Source organism: Thunnus maccoyii, chromosome 18, assembly GCF_910596095.1.
Source record: "Thunnus maccoyii chromosome 18, fThuMac1.1, whole genome shotgun sequence".
Taxonomy (NCBI): domain Eukaryota; kingdom Metazoa; phylum Chordata; class Actinopteri; order Scombriformes; family Scombridae; genus Thunnus; species Thunnus maccoyii.
Genome location: NC_056550.1, coordinates 14,629,090 through 14,650,131, shown reverse-complemented (window position 1 = coordinate 14,650,131; position 21,042 = coordinate 14,629,090). Strand labels below are relative to the sequence as shown.

General features: G+C 44.9%; 1 protein-coding gene across 1 annotated transcript; it reads left to right on the top strand.

Moving 5' to 3' along the window:
• Nucleotides 1-136: 136 nt before the first annotated feature.
• Nucleotides 137-16,873, top strand: axin2 (axin 2 (conductin, axil)). The gene is made up of 11 exons (XM_042393774.1): nt 137-778; nt 2,198-3,121; nt 5,156-5,287; nt 7,628-7,730; nt 9,590-9,730; nt 9,827-10,356; nt 10,466-10,642; nt 10,794-11,009; nt 11,209-11,343; nt 12,126-12,293; nt 15,244-16,873. Exons 2-11 carry the CDS (start codon nt 2,316-2,318, stop codon nt 15,368-15,370), a joined length of 2,535 nt encoding a protein of 844 aa, XP_042249708.1. The 5' UTR covers nt 137-778; nt 2,198-2,315; the 3' UTR covers nt 15,371-16,873.
• Nucleotides 16,874-21,042: the final 4,169 nt, after the last annotated feature.

Here is a 21,042-nt window from a genome sequence, read left to right as displayed (position 1 = left end):
CGCGCTATTTGATACACGCCGGTGCATGCATTGTGCATGCCCAGGACTCCAAAGGGTTAATCTCGCAAAATATGCGGGTCTTGAAAAGAAAAGATCCCTGCGTCTTTAAAGTTTATGTAGCAACAGAGGGATTGTAGCGATAATGCTATTGGGGCGGCAGATCAGTTACTTCTGACGCTCCAAAGCCTCGGGGAGTTGGCTCAAGATTGCTTGTCTTTGATAAGGTCCTCACAATGTAGCTGCAACTTCGTGATCTGGGAAAAGATTGGTAAAACGTGGCAAAAAGCTCGCGGGTCAGGAAATAAACCGAGCAACCTTTGAAATTTGTTTCATCCCGAGTGATTGAAACATATCTGGGAATCTCTGCCACTTTTTTTCCTTTTTTTCTGGAGGCATCAGGCTGCAATTGTTTTTTATGCAGCTTTCGGGACCCGGCAGTCGGTTCCTTGCTTTGAAGTGCGCTGCTCCAGCCTCTCGGTTCAGTTGGTGTTGGAGTCGCCTACAGGAGAGATCTACCGTGCGGCATGGCAGCCTGAAACCACTGGGAGGAGAAAAGGAGGAGGGAGAAAAGCGGTATTTTTTTTTCCTCTCGAGTGCATTTTTCTCTCCGTAAACCGACTCAAACCTGAACGGGACTGTATGTGGACGCGCCGTGGAGTCGAGGACTGTGGATTATATGTGCTTTTTGTGTGTGAGTGTGTGTGTGTGTGTGTGTGTGTGAGTGTGTGGATAAAAAACAAGCGGAGTTTAATTTGAGGAGAGAACTCGTGGATCAATGGTAAGTTACAAGAGTGTGTGCCTCCTCAAACTGGCCCCCATTGGAGTTCCCTTTGATGTGCTGTTGACTCGCCTTTGAAGTAATGTTCTGGGGGAAATGAACCGCTTTTTACACGTTTAAAGACCAAAAACCGCGTCGAATCGTTTCTGTGTCATTCTCTTCGTTTTCTTTTCGATATTGCTTGAGTTCATATTTAAAGTTAAAAGCTGAATTTTCTAAGAAGTGCTGGTTTCTTTTGGTGGAATTCCTCCCCCACAAGATCTGAGACTTTGGTGTACTTGAGATTGGACGTTAACGAAGGGTTGTTTTTTCGCCTTAAATGTGACATTAAAGAAACTTCAAAACACTCCAGACTACAGACTGGAGTGGGGATGTAATGTACACAGTCAATGGAGTATTATTTTAAAGTGTTGATTGTTTTTCTAGAAGTGAGGTATTTTAATTGGTGCAGGAAGATTTTTTTTGTTGCAGTTGTGTCCGGAGCTGTTTTTCTATGTATGACAAGTTCAACACTATTACAATGTAACCGTGTGTCAGTGATACAAAGTGGCATCTGCAGTGTTGTACATCAGCCGCTGATACAATGCAACATTGGTGCTTTTTGGGGTGTAAGAGCGATCATGTGTAACAAACTCTTAATAATCTGAGGTCATGGATGGATGTTTGACTCTGGACATCTGAGCATGTTAAAAGCACCATGAGTAGTACATCAAACAGCAGCAGTCAGTTAACTCCATTAACTATTTTGGTCACGTTTTCCGATCTCATCCAGCTTGTCCCACATCAGTGTCCTACAGGTACTCACGGATGGCTCAATTTGACTGGATTTTATTCGCTTGTGATGAGATGTAGCGACGTAATTTTTAAAAAGGACTGTTCAGATATTAGAAAGTGGATTGAAGAAAGACATATGCTTGTAATCTGCAGCAGACTGCCAGGCTATAACCCTGACATCAGGCGTGATGGATCCGGAAGCGTTAATAAAGCCGTGTCCGTGCGTAATGCGCTGGCATTTTGAAGGATAAATGACTTATTAATGGTGTTCAGTTCATAGCCGCGCTTGGCATACGTGTAATCACTACTTGTGTTTGTAATTGAAAAGGTAAGATGATCCAGTTCAGGCATCGCTCAGGTGGTTTTCTGCTCGACAGTGCATGTGCAGATTCACTGTTCACATTCTTGTTAATTTGCTTCTTAACCAATAGCGCCTCTGTAGAAATCACATTCCAGGTTGGGAGATGAAGAATTGCTGTTTATGTAATGCTGCTGCAGCGTTTTCTCACATTTTTTTTCTTCTGTGGACTAGCCTGTCTTTTTCTGTAAAAGTCAGTGAGGGTCTGAGAAGGCTCTTGCTGCTCCTCTCTCCCTTTGAAGTTGGGGCGGATCTGGTTTTGATTAGATCAATACTTTGTGTTTCAGAGAGAAGACGGGCAGCCAGAGAGAAGCTCCCCCGCTGACATAAGAGAGTGAGGAGATTACAGTAGAAGCTCAGTGGAGGCGAACAGCACACAGGCTCTCTCCCTCTGCCTTCAGAGCCATGAGCCGGGCGCTTATGGACCATATCGCCAGTAGTTTCCGAGAAGATGCTCCTCGACCCCCGGTGCCTGGGGAGGAGGGCGAGGCGCCCTGCTACCCCGGCAAACTCGCGATGATGAAACCCCTGGAACCCCCTAAATCAGTTGTGCTCGGCTCTCCGGGTTCCTCGGCGAGGAGGAACGAGGATGGACTTGGGGAGCCAGAGGGGAGTGCCTCCCCGGATTCACCGCTGTCCCGGTGGACCAAGTCTTTGCACTCTCTCCTCGGGGACCAGGACGGTGCGCTTCTTTTTAGGACATTCCTGGAGCGAGAGAAATGTGTCGATACTTTAGACTTTTGGTTCGCCTGCAATGGCTTCAGGCAAATGGACCTCAAGGATACCAAAACGCATAGAGTCGCCAAAGCAATTTACAAGCGCTACATCGAAAACAGCATTGTCGCCAAACAGCTCAAGCCCGCGACTAAAACCTTCATACGGGATAATATCAAGAAGCAACACATAGACTCGGCGATGTTCGACCAGGCGCAGACCGAGATCCAAACCGACATGGAGGAGAACGCCTACCAGATGTTTCTGACCTCTGACATTTACCTCGAGTACGTGAGGACTGGTGGAGAAAACCCGAGTCACGTCAACTCAAACGGGCTGGGCGACCTGAAAGTAGTATGTGGATACCTGCCCACGCTCAATGAAGAGGAGGAGTGGAGTTGTGATTTCAAAGCCAAAGCGCTGGTTGGACTGTCTGCCAAGGCGCAGAGGGCCCCCGTGTCCATGAGGGCGGTGGAGGTGATGGAGAGGGGATACAGGTAAGGCTGCAACACCTTTAATCTGTATTTAGATTTAGAAAAAGAATTCATTCTGTACACACCTGAAGCAAAATCCCACATTACTGGCACCTGTTATGTATAAAAGTAGAAAACACACTTTCCTTCATATCACCTTTGGGTTTCTGTTAAGTCTGCAGAAAACTCTGCCTGTCTTCCACTCCCTGGCTTTCTCTGGCTACTCTCTCCCTCTCACCAGCTCCAGCAGCAGCCCTCTGCTGGCGCTTGCCTGGATTTCCGGGGCTTTGAAATAGTTCCGCAGAATGAGGGATCGTCTTCCACGGGAAAAGTTCACAGAGCACGGCTGGCTCTGGCCCCAGCCAGCAAATAATAGATGATGACATTGTTATGCTATGCTTCCTCCTGTACCACACTGTCCTCAGGCCTTTGGCAGAGATAGAAATCTATAGGCCAGCAGATCTATAGATGGCGCTTTTTGAATATATCTTTTATAGCTTCATTTGGATGCTTTGGTGTTATGACCTTCCCTGTCTTGCCTGTCAATTTAAAAAGAGTGAAATAAAACTCTAGATTGAAGCTGCATCCAAAACAAATGTAGGTTGTGTTGGGAGATTTATAGGTGTATAACATATGGGTGAATATACATAATCTGTTGATATTGGATACAGTAGGCATACAGTGTGCCAACACTGGGAAAGCTCCTTATGTTACTGTTACTAAATCACAAGTTACACTAAGATCTTAACTTTTATAATGGGCATTAAAGGCTGAGCAAACTGACAGCTTCCTGCTCAAGACAACGTGGATTGACAGCTTGTTTAAGAATGTCGGTAGTGGTGGGGATGGCGGGTCGCTCCCATCCCCGGCTTTCAGACTGGTAGAATAGTCCTCTTTTGACGTGGAGCCCTGGTGCCTTTTTCTCCTCTCCCATTGTCACCCTTCAGATTCAAAACATGTGGAACCCATTTCTCCCTTTTCCGCTTCCCTCTCCTCACCTCTTCTCATCTGACTCAGGTTCTCATGAAAAAAAAGAAAACAAACCCCGAACAGCAGCAGCTACAGTAAAGAATCAATACCCCCCCCCCCCCCCCCCCCCCCCACCACCACCACCAGTACCACCACCACCACCCCAACCCTCTCACTCTCTTCTTCCCTCTTTTCTTGTTTGCGTCAATTCTCCTCTGATTCCCTCCTTTGCTGCTTTCCCCCGCCTTCTCCACTTTTATCTTTTTCCTTTTGAAAACTCAGGGATGGGGACTAGGAGGCATGCTTTTGGAGCGAAAGTGAGGGGAAAGAGAGCGGAAAGGAAGGACAGAGGGGGGGGTGGGTGCACCTCATGAAAGAAAGGGAAGGAGGAGAAAGGATAAATGAGGGGGTGAGAGAGAGGCAGGGAGGGAAGAATGCAAGGCCAGCTGTGTTAAATACCTGACTCTTTGCAAGCCCCTCTGAAGGTCAGCCTGGAGCTGGGGCCCTACAGCTTTAGTCATGCTGGGTCTCTCCCTCCTCATGGAGACCCCCCTTTTTTTCCTCTCTCCTTTCTTTCCTTCTCTGACACACTCTCATGCTTCCGCTCTATACTTTTTTTTTTCTTTTGGTCACTCCCCCCTTTTCTCCTCCTCCTGTACCATGGCAAGAAAGCATGCACAGCGGGAGATGAATCCTGAGGAAAGAGTGAGTGTGAATGAGAGAAATGGAAAGAGAGAAATTGTGGGCTATTTAAGAAGGCATAAATAGGCCATAAGGAGAAAACCAAGGTTTTCCCAGTGCAGATGAACTTATATTTGAGGAGAGAAGCTTGCCAGGCTCCAAAGTAGCTGGTCAGAGCCATTTATTATGGGGTCTATATGTTATTGATACACACAAACACTTGCTTATTCAGTCACTTCTCCTCTCAGTGTCATTAAAACCTCAGAAGCCCGTCTTGATCCCAGATGAATGAAATACCCTCGGCTACACTCCTCAGGAAGTAGAAATGAAATGTCATCCACCTGTTAGATACCGTCTCATGGTGTTGTATTAGTATTAATCTGATCTCTGTTGTTGTAACCTCTGCAGATCATACAAGAGAGGAGACTCACTCAACCCCTGCCATGTGGGCTCTTTTGCCCCCGTCAGCAGCACCAACGACAGTGAGGTGTCCAGTGACGCGCTGACCGACGACGCCATGTCTGTGACTGACAGCAGTGTGTAAGTGAATATTAACCAAACACACAAGTGTGTGTGTGTGTGTGTGTGAGTGAGTGTGTCAGTGCAAGCGGGTGTTTTGGGAATGTGAAATGAGGTGCTGTGGAAATCCAAAAACGAGAGTGTCAGCTTCCTTCAGCTGGCTGTTGGAAGTTTTAGTCAATCTGGCAGAATGGTTTACTGTAGTGAAAATATCAGTGAATTATGGCCCCTTAAAAACACTTGAAAGACGTGGAGCAGCTAGGATATGGCATGGGTCAGCGCCAAGCCCCATCTTTGAACTCTGCATTCTAAAACAAGTTTGCTTTATTTATATTTTTTAATATTATGCTGTAAACGCAAAAAAGATTTGTGAGTTGATACATGGGAACATGTGGAGGGGCTTTACATGCAAATGCATCAGATGACATTGGCACAGCTAGGGGGAGGAATGTTTCACAAAGTAGTGTGGGGATGCAACTAATGATGAATTTCACTATCGACTAATCTGCTGATTAGTTCTTTCGATTAAAGGATTAATCATTCAGTCTATATAATGTCAGGAAATTGCAGAAAATGCCAATCACAAGTTCTGAGAGCCTATGCTGACTCATTTTATCTGACCATCAGTCCAAAACCCAAAGATATTCAGCAGCTATTCACATTTTGATAACCTATAATCAGCAGATGTTTGGCATTTTTACTTGATAAATGACTGACAGGTTTAGTCAATTATCAAAACTTACTGTTCTCATGTGGTTGTTGCTTATCTGTGTACGTGCCAAGGGCCTCATTCCTCGAAAGGATTACTTGGCATAATCACATGTCACTCAAGTGACAAGGTACTATGAAGTCATTGCGCAGTGCACAGCTCAAGGCCAAGAGCGCTCAGGTCAGCTGGTTTTGGACAGAAAGTAGAAACATCATGGTACAAGTTCTTCTTTACCTCATCTCACATGGGAGGCGTCGAGGCCTACATGGATGATGTCAGTGAAACAGCACGATTAATCATGACCAAGTTAAAGATACTTTAAGACTGAGATACTGATGTTGAAATCAACCAGTGGGCTGGGCTACACATGAATATGGCAGCTATAAAGAGTTTTTATTACAACAGGGAGTCCTCTGCTCAGGCATATCTGTAGACAAACCGGCTTCAAAGAAACCGGGGTCCATATAGTCCTATGCGCTGTACTTTGCCCAGTAAAGTGACAAAGCCCTGGTGACAGGGACACAACCCCCAACCTCATTTCCTGCACACTCTGTCCTTGATCAGACTATCTGCCTCTCTTTAGGTCAGTTAAAAGGACCCATAAACATTTGAATCTCATTTACAGATAAAGAAAAGAATAGAAAAGGAAAAAAGCAACGGGGGAGGAGGCGGTTGGGTGGGAAGAGAAAGAGAGTGGTGGAGGGGGGATTTTTGCTTATATCTTATTTATGGATTTGCTTGGACGCTGGGGAATGCAGCTGCGCAGACTTCAAACATTACCTTATCTTACAAACCAGCCTTTTGATGTGCGGAGATCAGAGGCTGGCTGCGGCAGCGCTTGCCAAATGAAGATTGGGAGGAGGGGGGGGCGGGTTGCTTATGCGCATGACTGTGGCATTTCAAAGCAAAAGTGGAAAAGTGCTCCTCAGTTAGGCTAGGTCACCAGGAAACTGCTGTTTAGCATGGGAGAAAAGACACTGTTTTACACTGTCAAGTGCTTCAGTTTGAAGTTTGAGCTTTGCTGTTTGTTGTTTGATTTAATTTTTTAGCCAGTCAGCCATTCAGCCCCTCAGACAGATTTAACCAGGTTAGCTACACCCTTGGGTCCTGTCCTGCAGTAACTCTTTGAATAAGGATAATGAGAAGCTAATGCTAACAGTGTCCTCAGCTCAACATAAAAGTCAGTAGGGGAATGCTAATGCTGACACTACTTCTGGCCAATAGAGCAGAGCACACTGTGACTGCAGAGTGTGTGAGTGTGTGTGTGTGTGTTTGTGTGCACATAGTGTTGAAAGGAAATGACCAGCAGGGTGCCCAGTGTTGTGCTGGAGCCAGAGCTGAAAATTAGTGTCATTTCTAGGGCTAACAAACCCTCCTACCACCTCACTCAGAACCCTGTAACCCACCCTGCTCCAACACACACACACACAAGACCGGAAATGCTGGCATGATTTACCTCTGAGTATCTTTTTTGTTCTCAGATTAAGCCTGAAAGATGAAAAACAAATTGGATAGGAGAATTAATAAATTAGATTTCATCTTGCTTGAAGTGTGTTTGAACTACCCAGTCGGCTAATAGGGATTTTCCTGAATGGTCTTTAATGTTTCTGATTGGGTAATTGACCTTTTGTGATCTGTCTGTACACCCCCAGAGATGGCATCCCTCCGTATAAACTGGGCTCCAAGAAACAGCTACATAGAGAGATGCAGCGCAACATGAGAATGAACAGCCAAGTCTCTCTGCCTGCTTTCCCTGTAAGTACACAAACACACAAAAACACACACACACACACACATAACCATGCATACACATGCTCAGAAGTCTTTTTGAACCTGGGTCCCACAGTGTAATTTCCATACCACCCTCTGTTCCGGGTCTCTCTTGGTTCTATGAATAGTTCCGCACAAACTGTATTCGGCATTCTCAATTCAACAACACCAGCAAAGATCTGAAGAGTAACGTCAAAGACCCAGCCTCCGACTCTCTCTCTCAAACACACACACACACACACACACACACACACATAGGCGCACATACACATCCAAACATGAGCCCCCTTGCTACCTTTGGTGTCACCTACACCCCCATTAGGGTTCCTTGAAGTCTGCGGGAGACGGGGAGGTCTCTAAGCTGTTTATCGCCACAGCGCTCAGAACACACCAGGGTTTTTCTTCCCTACTGATGCTGTAAATATGGAGAATAGGGAGAGATGAGGAAGATCTCTGCTGCTTTATCCCGAGGGCTCTGAAATCAGCCCGGTTCCCCAACAAAAACACAAAGATACTCAGACACATTCACACGCACATGCACGCACACGCAGTGCTTTGATCCAAGGATGAATGGAGAAAACGCACAGGAAAGTGACAACTTCCAGCAGAGCTGGCCCCCTTTTTTTCCACAGCACCCCCACCTCCTACATATACACACACTCAGCCAGGCCCCCCGTCTAAAAGTGAGGGATCTAAGGGAAGAGTTTGAGCGTGTCATGTGAGCTCTCAGTGGGTCAGAGGGGAGTTGGTAGCTTAAGGCTTAATAGAAGCTAACTTCAGGTTTCCAGAAGGACAGGAAAGGAGGTCCGAAACAGTGACAGGGGAACGTGTTGCAACAGAAGTAACTTGTCAAAATAAACTTGATGTAACCCCCCTTTTTCTTGAGCGTTATAAGACATGCAGCGAGTGTTACTTGTATTAGGAAAAGATCCACAGATTGGATTTTGCCACTCGTCTCTCACTGTCCCCCTTTGCTGTATTTTCGCTTTTATTCTTGTTTTTGTTTCCCGTCTGATTTTTGACGATGACTGCCATTCCCATGGTGCACCAGCCCCAGGCTCCATCAGACAGTGCCTCTTTTTCTCACTCTTTTCTCCCCTTCATCCCTACTACAAAGGAAAGGGAGAAACAAAAAAGAGGAAGAAAAATCAAGAAAGCCCCAGCGCAAAAATGCAAATAATTTAAGATGTGTGTGCACACACATACACACAAGTTCTCATACTGTCACTATACTGTACCTCAAAGGTGCCCAGTGTGTGACAAGGGGGGGAGAATAAATTACCTCAACCTTTCTGATCTCCCATCCTTTTTTGGCACCTTTATCTCTCTCCTCCAATCCTTCCCTCTCTTCATTTTCTTTTTCTCTCCCCTCCTGCGAGCACACATCTCTACATCTCAACTTCTCCCATTTTTTTAATCCCTCATCCTTTCCTCCCTGGAGTTCTCTCCCACCCCCTGTCGATATGTGGCTTTTATTCCTAGATGTAAAGTCACTGCTTCCCATCTATCTATCCCTCCATCCCTCCCTCCGCTACCCTATTCTCCCCCCGCTGAGTGTTTGATATTTGACGAGGAAGCCTTTGAAGTGAGCTGAGTTTAAAGAGGCCTGCTGATGATAACAGAGGGAACCCGCCGAGGCCTAGCCCAGCATGACCATAAACCAGGCCTGCCACCCCTTGAAACAACCCATAGACCAGGGTGCCTATCAGAGTGCCCTGATCAGTGCCACCATAAATGCATAAATGTAGATAGATGAGGCGAAAGGGCTATGGATGCCTTGTAGAAGTTGTAAGAGGTTCGATGGTGGAGAGATGACAGCTAATGGTATCACCTTCTCCCTAAAGCGCACCCGCCGTCCTCCCAAGGAGATGGTCCCAATGGAACCGGCAGCATTTGCAGCCCAGCTCATCTCCCGCCTAGAGAACCTGAAGAGAGAGCAGGACACCATCAGCTCTCTGGAGGAGAGGCTGCAGCAGATTCAGGAGGTTTGTGTGAGACTAATTCTTACTGGACTAGGGAATTGTAAGTTACTGGGGTTTTTTCCTCAGTTGATGACTTTGTATGCCTTGTTTTTTTACCAGGAGGAAGAGAGAGAAGATACAGAGATCATGGGAAGTGCTCCCCAGCTCTCCCCCCACCCTTTGACCCTGCTCCCTGGCTCCTCTGACGAGGACCCCCAGGCCATCCTGGACGAACACCTCTCTCGTGTCCTGAAGACCCCCGGTTGCCAGTCCCCTGCTGTCATCCGGCACTCGCCTCGCTCCAGCTCCCCGGAGCACAGACCCTTCACCCGGCCAGGCTTTGGAATCAAGGCCCTGAGGACAGGGACCTCCAGTTCTTCTGTTTCTAGTCCTGATCAAGGAGCCTTCACTCTGGCCTTGGGCCCCAACAGGACCCTCGTAAGCAGGCAGAGCACAAAACACATCCACCACCACTACATCCATCATCATGCTAGTCCCAAGACTAAGGAGCAGATTGAAAGGGAGGCAGCCCTCAGGGTGCATGGCCTGTGCTCCAGCAGTGGCGAGTACCAGCCCTGCCAGCCTTACCAGCGCAGCCGCAGCCTGGGCAGGGAAATGTGCGGGGCCATCTCAGCAGACAACAGTGTGGGGTCAGTTCCAAGCACTTCTTTGAATTCACGTCCAGATTAATTCCTGTTTTCAAGTGTTGATTGCATAAAAATAAACAACGCTAACTTTGTTTCTCTCTCTTCCTCCCAGGCGTTCCAGCTCTTTGTCCAGGCGTGTGTGTCGTTCGGGGGCGGAGGATGGAGTAGCAGAGCGGTGTATGGAGGACTGTGGGCCTTTACAGCTGCCAAGCGACACAACTGACCCCACCCAGAATGTCTTGCAGTGGATCCTGGAAAGTAAACAGCAAGGCAGGCACAAGTCTCACAGGTGAGCAGTGGCTGGTACTTGGAGTGCTTGAGTGTTCACACAAGTTTTAAGTGTTTTAGTCCAAAATATCTAATAGTTCTCATTGTTGGCCCTAATCTCTGTTGTTACATGATGTGATTGCTTGTAGTCTAATCACCTTTCTGTCTTGCAGTACCCAAAGTACCAAGAAATCCTTTGGAGGCTCCTCTACCCAGACGCACACGTGGGGTGGTGGCGGAAGCTGTGGCCACCTACGTGGCCACCAGCCAGCACAGCCATTCATCCAAGACCCTGCCATGCCTCCCCTGCCCCCTCCCAACACTTTGGCCCAGCTGGAGGAGGCCTGCCGCAGACTGGAGGAGGTCTCCACTAAGACCACCAAGCAAAGGTACACAGAAACTAGAGGGTAGTTGTTGAATAATGCTGTTAGCCTCAGTCCGCTTTCTTGCTTGGTTATAATTTCTAACAATGCCAGATTTGGTTTTTAAACTTAATTGATGTCTCACATTGTCACTGAAGGAAATGTCACTGTGTAATATTGACGATGATGATGATAATAATCAAGTTCCTGTCATATCTCTCTCCAGGCATTCAGTGTCCAATCTCCAGCGAGAGAAGAGCCACCTTGTGCCTGTTAAGGGTGGGGGGTCCGTCCCTCTGTCTCTAGCCAATCCCAGCCCTGCTGGCCTCCTCACAACCAGCCCCAGTCTCCAATCAGAAGAGTACGATGCCTCTAGCGTCCTGCCCTCCCTCTCCTCTCCTCCTCTCTGCTCCTCTTCCTCCTCCTCTCAGCCATAGCCTCCACCTTGCAGTGTACTTCTACCCTTTTAACTCTTCCTACTTGTCACCTGCACTCCACATGTAGGGAGACAGACGAGTAGTCATGTGCAAACCTACATATTATACATGTGCACACACCCACATACATTGACTCAAAAGAGAAGGTGACCCCCTTTGCAAAGCTTATTTTAAGCTTTGTACACAGCGGCCTGGCTCTGCCTCTGTGTTTGCATGAATCTTGTGTATTTGTGCTGTGTGTGGGGAGTGTGTAGTTACTGCACCACCTGACTGAGACATCCCTTTCATATATATGTATCATTTTTATTGGCTGTCCTTCAGTGAGCTGGCAGTCGGCTGGGGCGAGCAGAGCTTAGCAAAGAGAGAGCTCCTCTGAAGTGGGCCTACAAAGCCTTGGACATAGCTGAAGGGGAATTGATAATACTGTGCCCCTTCTCCATGCACACACAACACACAAGCACACACTTACTGATGGCACTGGGTCACACACTCTCTCACTAGTGTTATTCTTTGGTCAGGGTGCCTTTACTGTATTTCTAGTCCAGTACTGTCTTCTGTATACTGTAGCTGCATGTAGGAGATTGGTAGTTAGAGTCCCATAGAAGCTTTGCTCTGTTTCTGATTTCTCTTTTGATCATTATCTTAACTATCATTATGCTGTCCACTCCTTCTCACACACCCTTTCTCGCCCTCTGTGTCCTGACAGGATGAAGGAGTGTAAGAAGGTTTTAGTAAGCCACGGGGTGTGCAGCGGAGAAACAGTGGTGACGTATTTCTTTTGTGGTGAGGAAATCCCCTACCGGAGGACCATGAAGAGCCACAGTCTCACCCTGGGCCACTTCAAGGAGCAGCTCCGCAAAAAGGGCAACTACAGGTGTGTAGAGGGGAATTCAAATACACAGAGGTTTCTGTTAAAGTTTTACAGTGAATTCAGCGACGTAATGCTAATGAACTTAAGTTCAGAGCCTCTGTGATAATGTGATTGCCAGCAATAAAACACTATCAGTTCATTGGCCTTGATGTTGATGAGAACAAAGAATTAATTTGTTGAAGTTGACTGTTGGCTTTTGATGTATCAACATAAACCGGCTTGTAGACAGCGGGCAGGTTGCAGTCTGGACCTGAAACTGGACCTTTAGGAAGGGGTTAGATTTATAATACACCTACATTTTCCAAAGTGGCAATCATACTGGCAGGAAGCGCAGAAAGCAGGGCATGACCTGGTGACATTGTGAGCAATAAAAATTGTCACAATCCAACAGGATTAAACCACTGCAAACTAAAGTGAGAAGAACTGACGTTAGCTAGCTACAATGTTCGAGTGGTATGTTTATATTTTTATATTTATATTTCTTCATCATGGTTAGTGCCTATGACCTTAAAGACCTAAGATGATATTTTTTCTCCACAATTATTTGTGCTCAGTCCACATCCATGTAGAGTGATGTTATCAGTGTTTGTTTCTATGTGTGTGTGCAGTCAGATTCAGGCCACTGTGGTTCATGTGTGTGTATGTTGAGGGGGGTGCAATGAAAAGGAAAGGACAAGAGGGAGGGAGGTTGGGTGGTGCGGGGGTTAGTGGGAGAGTTTGAACTGCAGCGATTTGGGTCCCATCTGGTATTGATTTCCATGCTAAGGCACACTTAATACACATGGCTTTGAAGCCCCGGCCCCTTTCATTTCAACCAACAAAGACTCACACAAATGGCCAGCGTGCAAATTCTTCACTGATGCTATCAGGGGCTCTTTTTTTTTCTCCAGTGGTGTGTGTACTTGTGCGCACACATGAATGTGCTTGTATTGAACGTGCACAATGTTTACACATGTTGTAATCATTTTATGGATATTTTTGAAAGGCAGATTGTTAAATGCCAGATCCGCTTGTTTGCCGTACTACAGGGCCCTGACTGAGGCCGCACAGCTTCGATGTGTTTGCGGAGAGAGATTTTACTTTGATTGTCTCTTTCCAGTGGGCATTAAAGGGAAAAGATCAAACATTCATTGTTTAGACTGCCACAGTCTCCAGGATAAGCATGAGTTGAGTATTGTGTTAATAATTACAGGTATCAAACTTTGATTTTTAAAGAAAATAGAAGTGATGGAGCCTTTCGAATATATTCCTCCTGTCCAGATGTGTGCAGTGTTTTTGGATCGACAAATGTGACGAGCACTTAGAGTTCTCCACATCTGTCTGTTTGCTCCCCCCCCAACCCCTCCCACCCCACCCCCACCCCTCTTCTTTTCTCTCTGGCGCGCTATCTCAGTTCCTGTGTCATACCATCCACATTTTTTGGAAAGAGAGCTGCGCGGCGCTTTAATAGCAGCCAGAGAATGTGTGGAGTTGGGTCATTTCAACATGGCAGCGGTTCAACAAAGAACAGTACTGCTGGGCCCTGCCAGACGATATTGGTGCCAGATGTCAGTGCAAACGGAGAGAGAGAAGGGGAGAAGGGGGGAAAAAACAGATCTAGCCACATAAAACATGTTCCAGTGGAAATTCGGGCTCTCTCTGTCTCTGTCTGTCTCTCTCAGCAAAAAGGATCATGGCTCTTTGAAGTTTTTTTTTTAAAGAGTGGGACGACTCGACTTTTTTCTTTTTTCTTTTTTTTTTTTTCTTCCTCCTCCAGATACGAGAGGAGGATACAATTATCAGGCGTGTCTTGTGCTCTCTCATGTCGTCTTATTTGTCTTATTTATTAACTTTCTTTTCCTCGGAGAGACCTTTTTATGTTCCGTTTAGTTGAAGCCTTCCTGTATTTCAAATGTAGCTGCTTTTTATTAGTGACCACCCTCGTGCTGATTGGAGCATGTGCACTCACAGGCACCTTTTGCAAGTTTTTTTTTTTTTTTTTTTTTTTTTTTTTAAGACTATAGCTTTAGTTTTATAAGTATTACATGTTCAACTTTGTCAGCCTCCCCGTCTCGTTAAAAACAAAATGCACACAAACATACCCACATTCCAGTTACCCCACACATGGAGCAAATCGAGGCATTTTTCCATTACATAGTTAATGAGTGAATTCTGAGACACCCCCCCCTTACTAACCCACCCCTGCTGGTTTCTCTTCCTCTAAAATGAGGATGGGGGGGTTGCATCATTAATGGCCCAGTGAAGTCATGGCTGACGAGAAGCCCCTCCTTAGATTTTTTTTTCTCCGACACACACATACACTCAGAAAGTTTGCAGTCGGCTGCCCTTCCTATAGCTCTCAGCGAGAGCTCATGCTATCAACAGGGGTAGGAAGGACACAGTGTACTACTCGCTTTTTCCCCTCCTCCACTTTGTCTCCGTCTGTCTCTGTTCTTTTCTTTGTCCCTGTAATAATGAAACAAGGATGAGAAGCGAGTGAAAGCCTGTGCACGTGTGTCTTGTAGCGTGTGCGTGAGCGGGTGTGTAGGAGTTGGGGGTAATGACAGGCAGACTTGGAGGCACCCAAAATTTCAGCCTTTGTCAAAGGACCCCTTCATTTGCACACGGGCCTAATTAGCCCCTGTTAGCCGGGGCAAAACTCACAACGTGATGGAGAAAAAGGAAAGGGAGAAGTAAATGAAAGAAGGAGTGGAGGGAGGGATGAAGAGAGCGAGTCTCTTATTTTAGACTCGAGACTTTATAGCAGCAGGTTCCACCCCACCCCATAGTGTATAGGAGGCCGGGTTGATTGTGTACTAAGTGGCTTTTCGTGGATGGGGGAAATGAGGCTTGATATTTAAAAGGTCGAACAAAGGGGGTGGCAACATGCTGTTTGACTTTTAGCCTATAAACCTTACAGTGCATGAAAAAGGCGGCCGTTGGGTTTTAACTTTCTTTCGTCTCTCTGTTGCAGGTACTATTTCAAGAAGGCCAGTGACGAGTTTGAATGTGGCGCAGTGTTTGAGGAGGTGTCCGACGACGGCTCCTTGCTGCCCACCTACGAGGGCAAGATCCTGGGCAAGGTGGAGAGGATGGAGTGAGACCCGCCCGTGATGTGGATTACACTCCTACGGACGCTTCACAACTCCATGGATGCACTCCTTCATATGCTCGCACACACAAAGCACGACTGATGTGTCTTTTAAGCTAAGACTGTAGGACTGGAGATGTTGTTGAAGGAATGTTGTTGAGGTTTGGGCAGATGGACTGAACAAAAGACGGAAAAGAAAGAGGAAGGAGGACAAGTTATTGATAATACTGGATTATCATGTGAACAGCCCGCCTTGAAGTGAAGAAAATAATGGACTGTACGTTAATGGACTGAAACATCTCCATGTTTCCAGAGGAGAAAACTCTAGGTGAATGACCACTCGTCTAAGAAGCAGGGCAGTGGGTTCAAAACTGAGACTGACAGCCTACCTGACCCTGCCTGTGCCAGCATCTGCCCATGGGCAGTCGCTAGCACTCCGCTAATATGTATATGCAGATATACATGTACATTGCATTGTATTGTGATGCTCGTATTATAGTGTAAAGATTTCTATTGCTATTTATTGGAAATATCCCTGCCCCAACCCCATTATTCTTCCATGGACAAGCTGCTTGGAGATGCAAAAAACGTCTCCAATTTTTCACATCTGTGATTTTCGCTTCTGAGCATCAGTTCTCAAGCAAAGGAAATGGGTTTTATTCATTTTCGGCCCTTCATATTGAACTGTAAACTTCAAAAATACCTCTTCAAAAACTCAAAACTCCACTCCTGTTCCTGGAGATTTAGCAGGACATCTCTGATCTCTTGGCTGGAGAGCTTCCTGCTGAAGCTTTGAGAATGCCTCTCTATCACTTAAAAGTTCAATAATATATTTACTACTGCAGTGCTATTTGTGGCTGTGTCCCCATCTGCTCTGAAGGGCCCTGAGTGTATATGAAAAAGGAACAAAAATGCTATTAATGTTTAATTCCCTACTCTGGGACTCTGCCCAGCTAGCCTTGATCTGTCGCGTCTTAGTGCCTTTTGTTTCAGTGGCGCAGGCATCGCACAAATAGCCTACGTATTTACTAAGAGGAAACTGCCCTGAATGGGTCCTCAAGTCCCCGAAATGTGTTTACACCAATATTAATATTTACCAACAAAAGCTCTATAATGTGCTCCCCAACTTGCTTACCTATGTGTATGTGTGAGTTGCTTTTGAGTAGGGTTACTCTGTGTGTATTGCAAGCCTGCACTATGAGCTGCAGATGATAATGATGGTGGTGATATACACTATGTTCATAGTGTTTTAATTGAGTACAGTAGCTGTGCCTACATGGATTCTTGCCGTGTTTTACCCCGTTTTAAGGGTCCTATTACTCCCTTGGTTTTTACAAGGGGCCTTATGTTGAAAAGATATTTTTATGCCTTTTAGTATCCGTTTCATCATGTTTATGTTTTATAATATTTTTCATGGCTTCCTTGGCTCCACTTGTAAACTGTAAATTATGCGTTCTATAGAGCTCAGTTGAAAAGATGCCTCGGTACTTTAATTATTGTAATTATGAAGAGATGTAGCCTTTATTAAAATGTTCTATTTTTCAAATTAGCAAATGGCTTCCTATGGTTTTGTGTGTGTATGTCTTGTGATGGGGAGGTGTATGGATTTTCCTATCTCTAATTGGTACGGTCTTGTGTGTGTGTGTGTGTGTGTGTGTGTGTGTGTGTGTGTGTGTGTGTGTATGTGTGTGTAGAACAAACTTCACCACACACACCCCGCTGTGGAGAGTGCAACTCGTTGGATCCAGTGAGAAATCTCCACCAGATTTGCATCCATTATCAGCTCTTAATTTACTCCCTGTTGGAAATTAAAACATGCAGCATTAATTTGGCCACCAGAGCCTCCGTGCGTTTTAGTGTGGGAGCGAGAGCGTGTAATGAGACTTTTGTCAAATATGTGCCATATAAGTGCATTTCACCCAGCTATCTACATGGTAAACTGTCTGGCCTCCTGTGGCACTTTATGAACTGTAAGTGAGTGTTTTTTGCTCAAGACCCAATTAGGGTGCCAGTGAATAGATGATATCTCCAGGTGGCTGAAAACAAACTGCTGCATGAAAATAGTTTCAGGTTACAGGTATAGACAATTATAGAGAATCTTAAGATTTCTGTTTTTAATACTCAAACATAAATACTCTATTTATACTGTCCAATATGAAATATCAAAGTCACACCACTATTACACATTACACATCTGAAGTATGACATGAAAAAACTGCAAAGCCACAGTGATTCAATTCAAACTGAATCAGATACTTTATGTGACATTACATTATGAATGAGAACAGAAGCAACAAACTACCAAAATATGGCTCTCAGCCAACCAAGACCATTCATTCCTACTGAAGACATACTATATCTTGAAAAACAGGTCACAAATATATAGTTTCATTTTTATAAAAAGGTTTAGTAATTTTTTAAAACAGCTGGGCATTGTGATTTTTAGCAAACGTTACTCAAACAGGAGTAAATAGTGCATTTGTTGAGGACTGTTTTCAGCCGCGGATTAACACACATCTGTTGCACTAGTAAGTATCCACTGCATCAGGATGGTGTACGTGGGATTATAAACTACAACATAAACTGTCACCCAGTACAATGTTGTGGCAAGAATAGTGCAACTCTGGGACAGAGGAATAAACTATATCTGGCTACACAGACAATACTTGTTAGTTGGATCAATTCTTTGTTGGTTTAGGGATAAAAAAAAATAGTATATTTTGATATCAAGCTCAAGAAAATCTCAGTGTATTTTGATGAAGCTCTATGTGTGGTTTTAATATTCAGCTCAACAGGCAGTTTTGAAAATTTAATCCATCTAGCTTTTGTCAAGGTTTTCCTACATGCAGTATGAACTGAGACCTGCAGTTGTGTAAGAAAGAAAACTATCTATGATCACAGTGTGCACAATGCTACCTTACATAATTTAATTTAAATATGTAATAGCTTCACACACCGTTACGCACCACGTTCCTCTGCCACCCTCCGTCCTTTTAACTTTCATTGGCTAAGAGTGTTGCTTATGCTGCCTTTCATATTGAAAGGGCATCATGATATTGTTAAAATACCATTTTCAACCCTTTCATCAGCAAAGGTCAGTGCATACACTTGAAGGCCATCCTTTGGACTCTTTAGAACTAAGAGGCTCTCACTCAGCAGCGCTCCACTGTCAGAAGGCCTTGTGAACCGATCTTTGTATAGAAGGCTATTTTAGATAGGGTCATCTTTTTGAAGAGTGCACTGGGTTAGGCAGACTATAGACTGCTATTCAGACATGTAGGTGCTTTTTAAAAGTAGATGGGTATTAGGATTTGGGGGCATTGAAGGCTGCTAGAAAGTGCTTTGATAAATAGGAGTTAATGTATATTTTTATGACTCAAACCATTTGATAAGATTACAAAACATTACTTAGGTTGTCCTGTGTTCACTTTTGTAAAGTCGCACTATGGAACATTAGTGACTCTCCTCATATGGAGCAAAAGCAGGGTTTGTGTGTAAGCAATAAGAATAGGAGTCTATAGCCATGCTAGCAACTCTGAGGCTGTACATGCTAACGTCAACATGATAAAATACTCACAATGACAATTCTAAGATGCTGGTGTTTAACAGGAATAATGTTTACCATGTTCACTATCTTAGTTTAGTGTGTTAGCATGCTAATTTGCTTAGTAGCGCTTAGCACACAAAGCACAGCTGAGGCTGATGGGAATGTCATTTGTTTTGCAAATATTTAGTCATAAACCAAAGTATTGGACATATTAAAATTTGGCCTGATAATGGCGCTAGATCACCAATATTATTACAATTCATTGCGAGGAGGACAGGAATATCAGTTTCAAATTGTATCGCAAGTCATCCAATAGTTGTCGAGATTTCACTCAAAACCACAAATGTCAACCTCATGGTGGCGCTAAAGGAAAAATCAGAGGATCGCGAAAGTCGTAGGATTCTTGGAACCATAAATGTCTGTACAAAATTTTGCACCAATCCATTGAGTTGATGTTGAGATATTTTACTGGGTTAGTAAGAAATTTGGCCTGCTTGTGGTGCCAAATGTTAAGTCACCAAAGTCGGTTTGATGATCCTCTGGGGACCATGAATATCTGTACAACATTTCATGGCGAGCCATCCAATAGTTGTTGAGATATTTCAGTCTGGACAAAGTGGTTGACCAACTGGTTGACAATGTCAGTAATGTGACTAACAGCTTCCGTCCCCAGATCTCTGATTTGCCACCTATATCTCTGTTGTTATTTTTTTTTGTTTGTTTGTTTTTTGTGAACAAAAAATAACTAAACTCAACCTCACAAAATAATCTTAACTAAATGTCTACTTACTAACTTTTAAAGGCAACTCAAAGTCACAGAGTTGGCTCAGTTTTATGGCCACTTGTTACTACGAGACCAAAGCTGAATACTTCGGTGTAGGTCACGTGATGAGACCTGACAGCTAAAAAAAAACCTCAATTTGCTGATTAAGACTATGGGATGCAGTTGAAAGCTCAAGAAAAAGCTTTGAGAATTAACTTTTGTCATGAAGCTAATTGAGTCTGATTATCAGTCAATATCAGCACACAATGTTTTCCAGCTTATTCATACATTCCTGCCCTCAAGTCCTCGTCTTACACAATTAATCCTGACAATCGCTAAAATTTCCCACTTTAAGAAATCTGTGATGCATTGGTATGACTTTGTGCCAACTGGCCACCTCATCCCCCTCATATCCACATCTCTGCCTGCTATTGTTTCCCCCGATGATATCCAAAGTCTGCTACCTGTTCCGCCCACATGAGGCGAGATCAAAGGCTCTGACTGTGAACAACGGCGCACAGGAACCTAAACAGGAATTGGAACCAGGATCACACAGATGCGCTTTGATTGGTGGAGGCAAAGCTTTGACGTCCATATGCAGTCATTATTGTGCAAGTCACTTTCTAAAATGGGCTGTTGTAGTACAAAAGATGTGACCTTGACCCCCTTTAAAGAAAATCCTCTACGAAGCATTTGGAGATGCCTTTTTTCAGTGGGTACAGAAAAGATGGAATATGAAGGATTTTATCTTTAACACACAACAAAAGACATGGCAGCATGGATTACAGCACAATGTAAGGGAATGCAGAGTCTAAAACATCAAACCAGAGCACACAGCTGAGTGTAGAGGACATGGGAAAAAACTCTGCTCACTGTCTGTCACCACGAACCTCAACTCCATTTAAATACAGTCCAATCATTCCACTATAGACGGATATGAGAGAGTGAGACCCCCAATTTTGGGTCCTGAACCCCTTCATTTGGAACCTGGATCAGCCATGCGAGTTGTTCCACACAGGCATCACCCCAGACAGCCATGGGACTGTGGTCAACCAGGGGGCCTCGCCTGGAACCTGGCCAGGCGCCACTGCGGTAGCTGAGCCCCCTAACATGTGACCAATCACGTGACTTTATACTGCCTGATACTCCGCTCTAACCAATAACAGACTCCTACGCCTTCGATCTCAACCAATGCCCAATTTGCTGACATGTTTAGATGACAGCTGCTTGGCTATGAAGAAGCAGAAACTATCCATCAAAAAGAAATTAACAGGGTTATTATTGTAGCTTTATAGACTGTTCAATTTTAGTATTACTGAAAGAGCCGAATATAGACATCACTTTGATACACATTATGGTAGAGTGAGGTAAT

Excerpts from the sequence above, each read along its gene's own strand:
- axin2 (XM_042393774.1), top strand. The coding sequence starts at position 2,316 with ATGAGCCGGGCGCTTATGGACCATATCGCCAGTAGTTTCCGAGAAGAT. Across the intron at positions 9,731-9,826 it reads GGCTGCAGCAGATTCAGGAG|GAGGAAGAGAGAGAAGATAC; the intron begins GTTTGTGTGAGA and ends TTTTTTTACCAG. Across the intron at positions 10,643-10,793 it reads GGCAGGCACAAGTCTCACAG|TACCCAAAGTACCAAGAAAT; the intron begins GTGAGCAGTGGC and ends TCTGTCTTGCAG.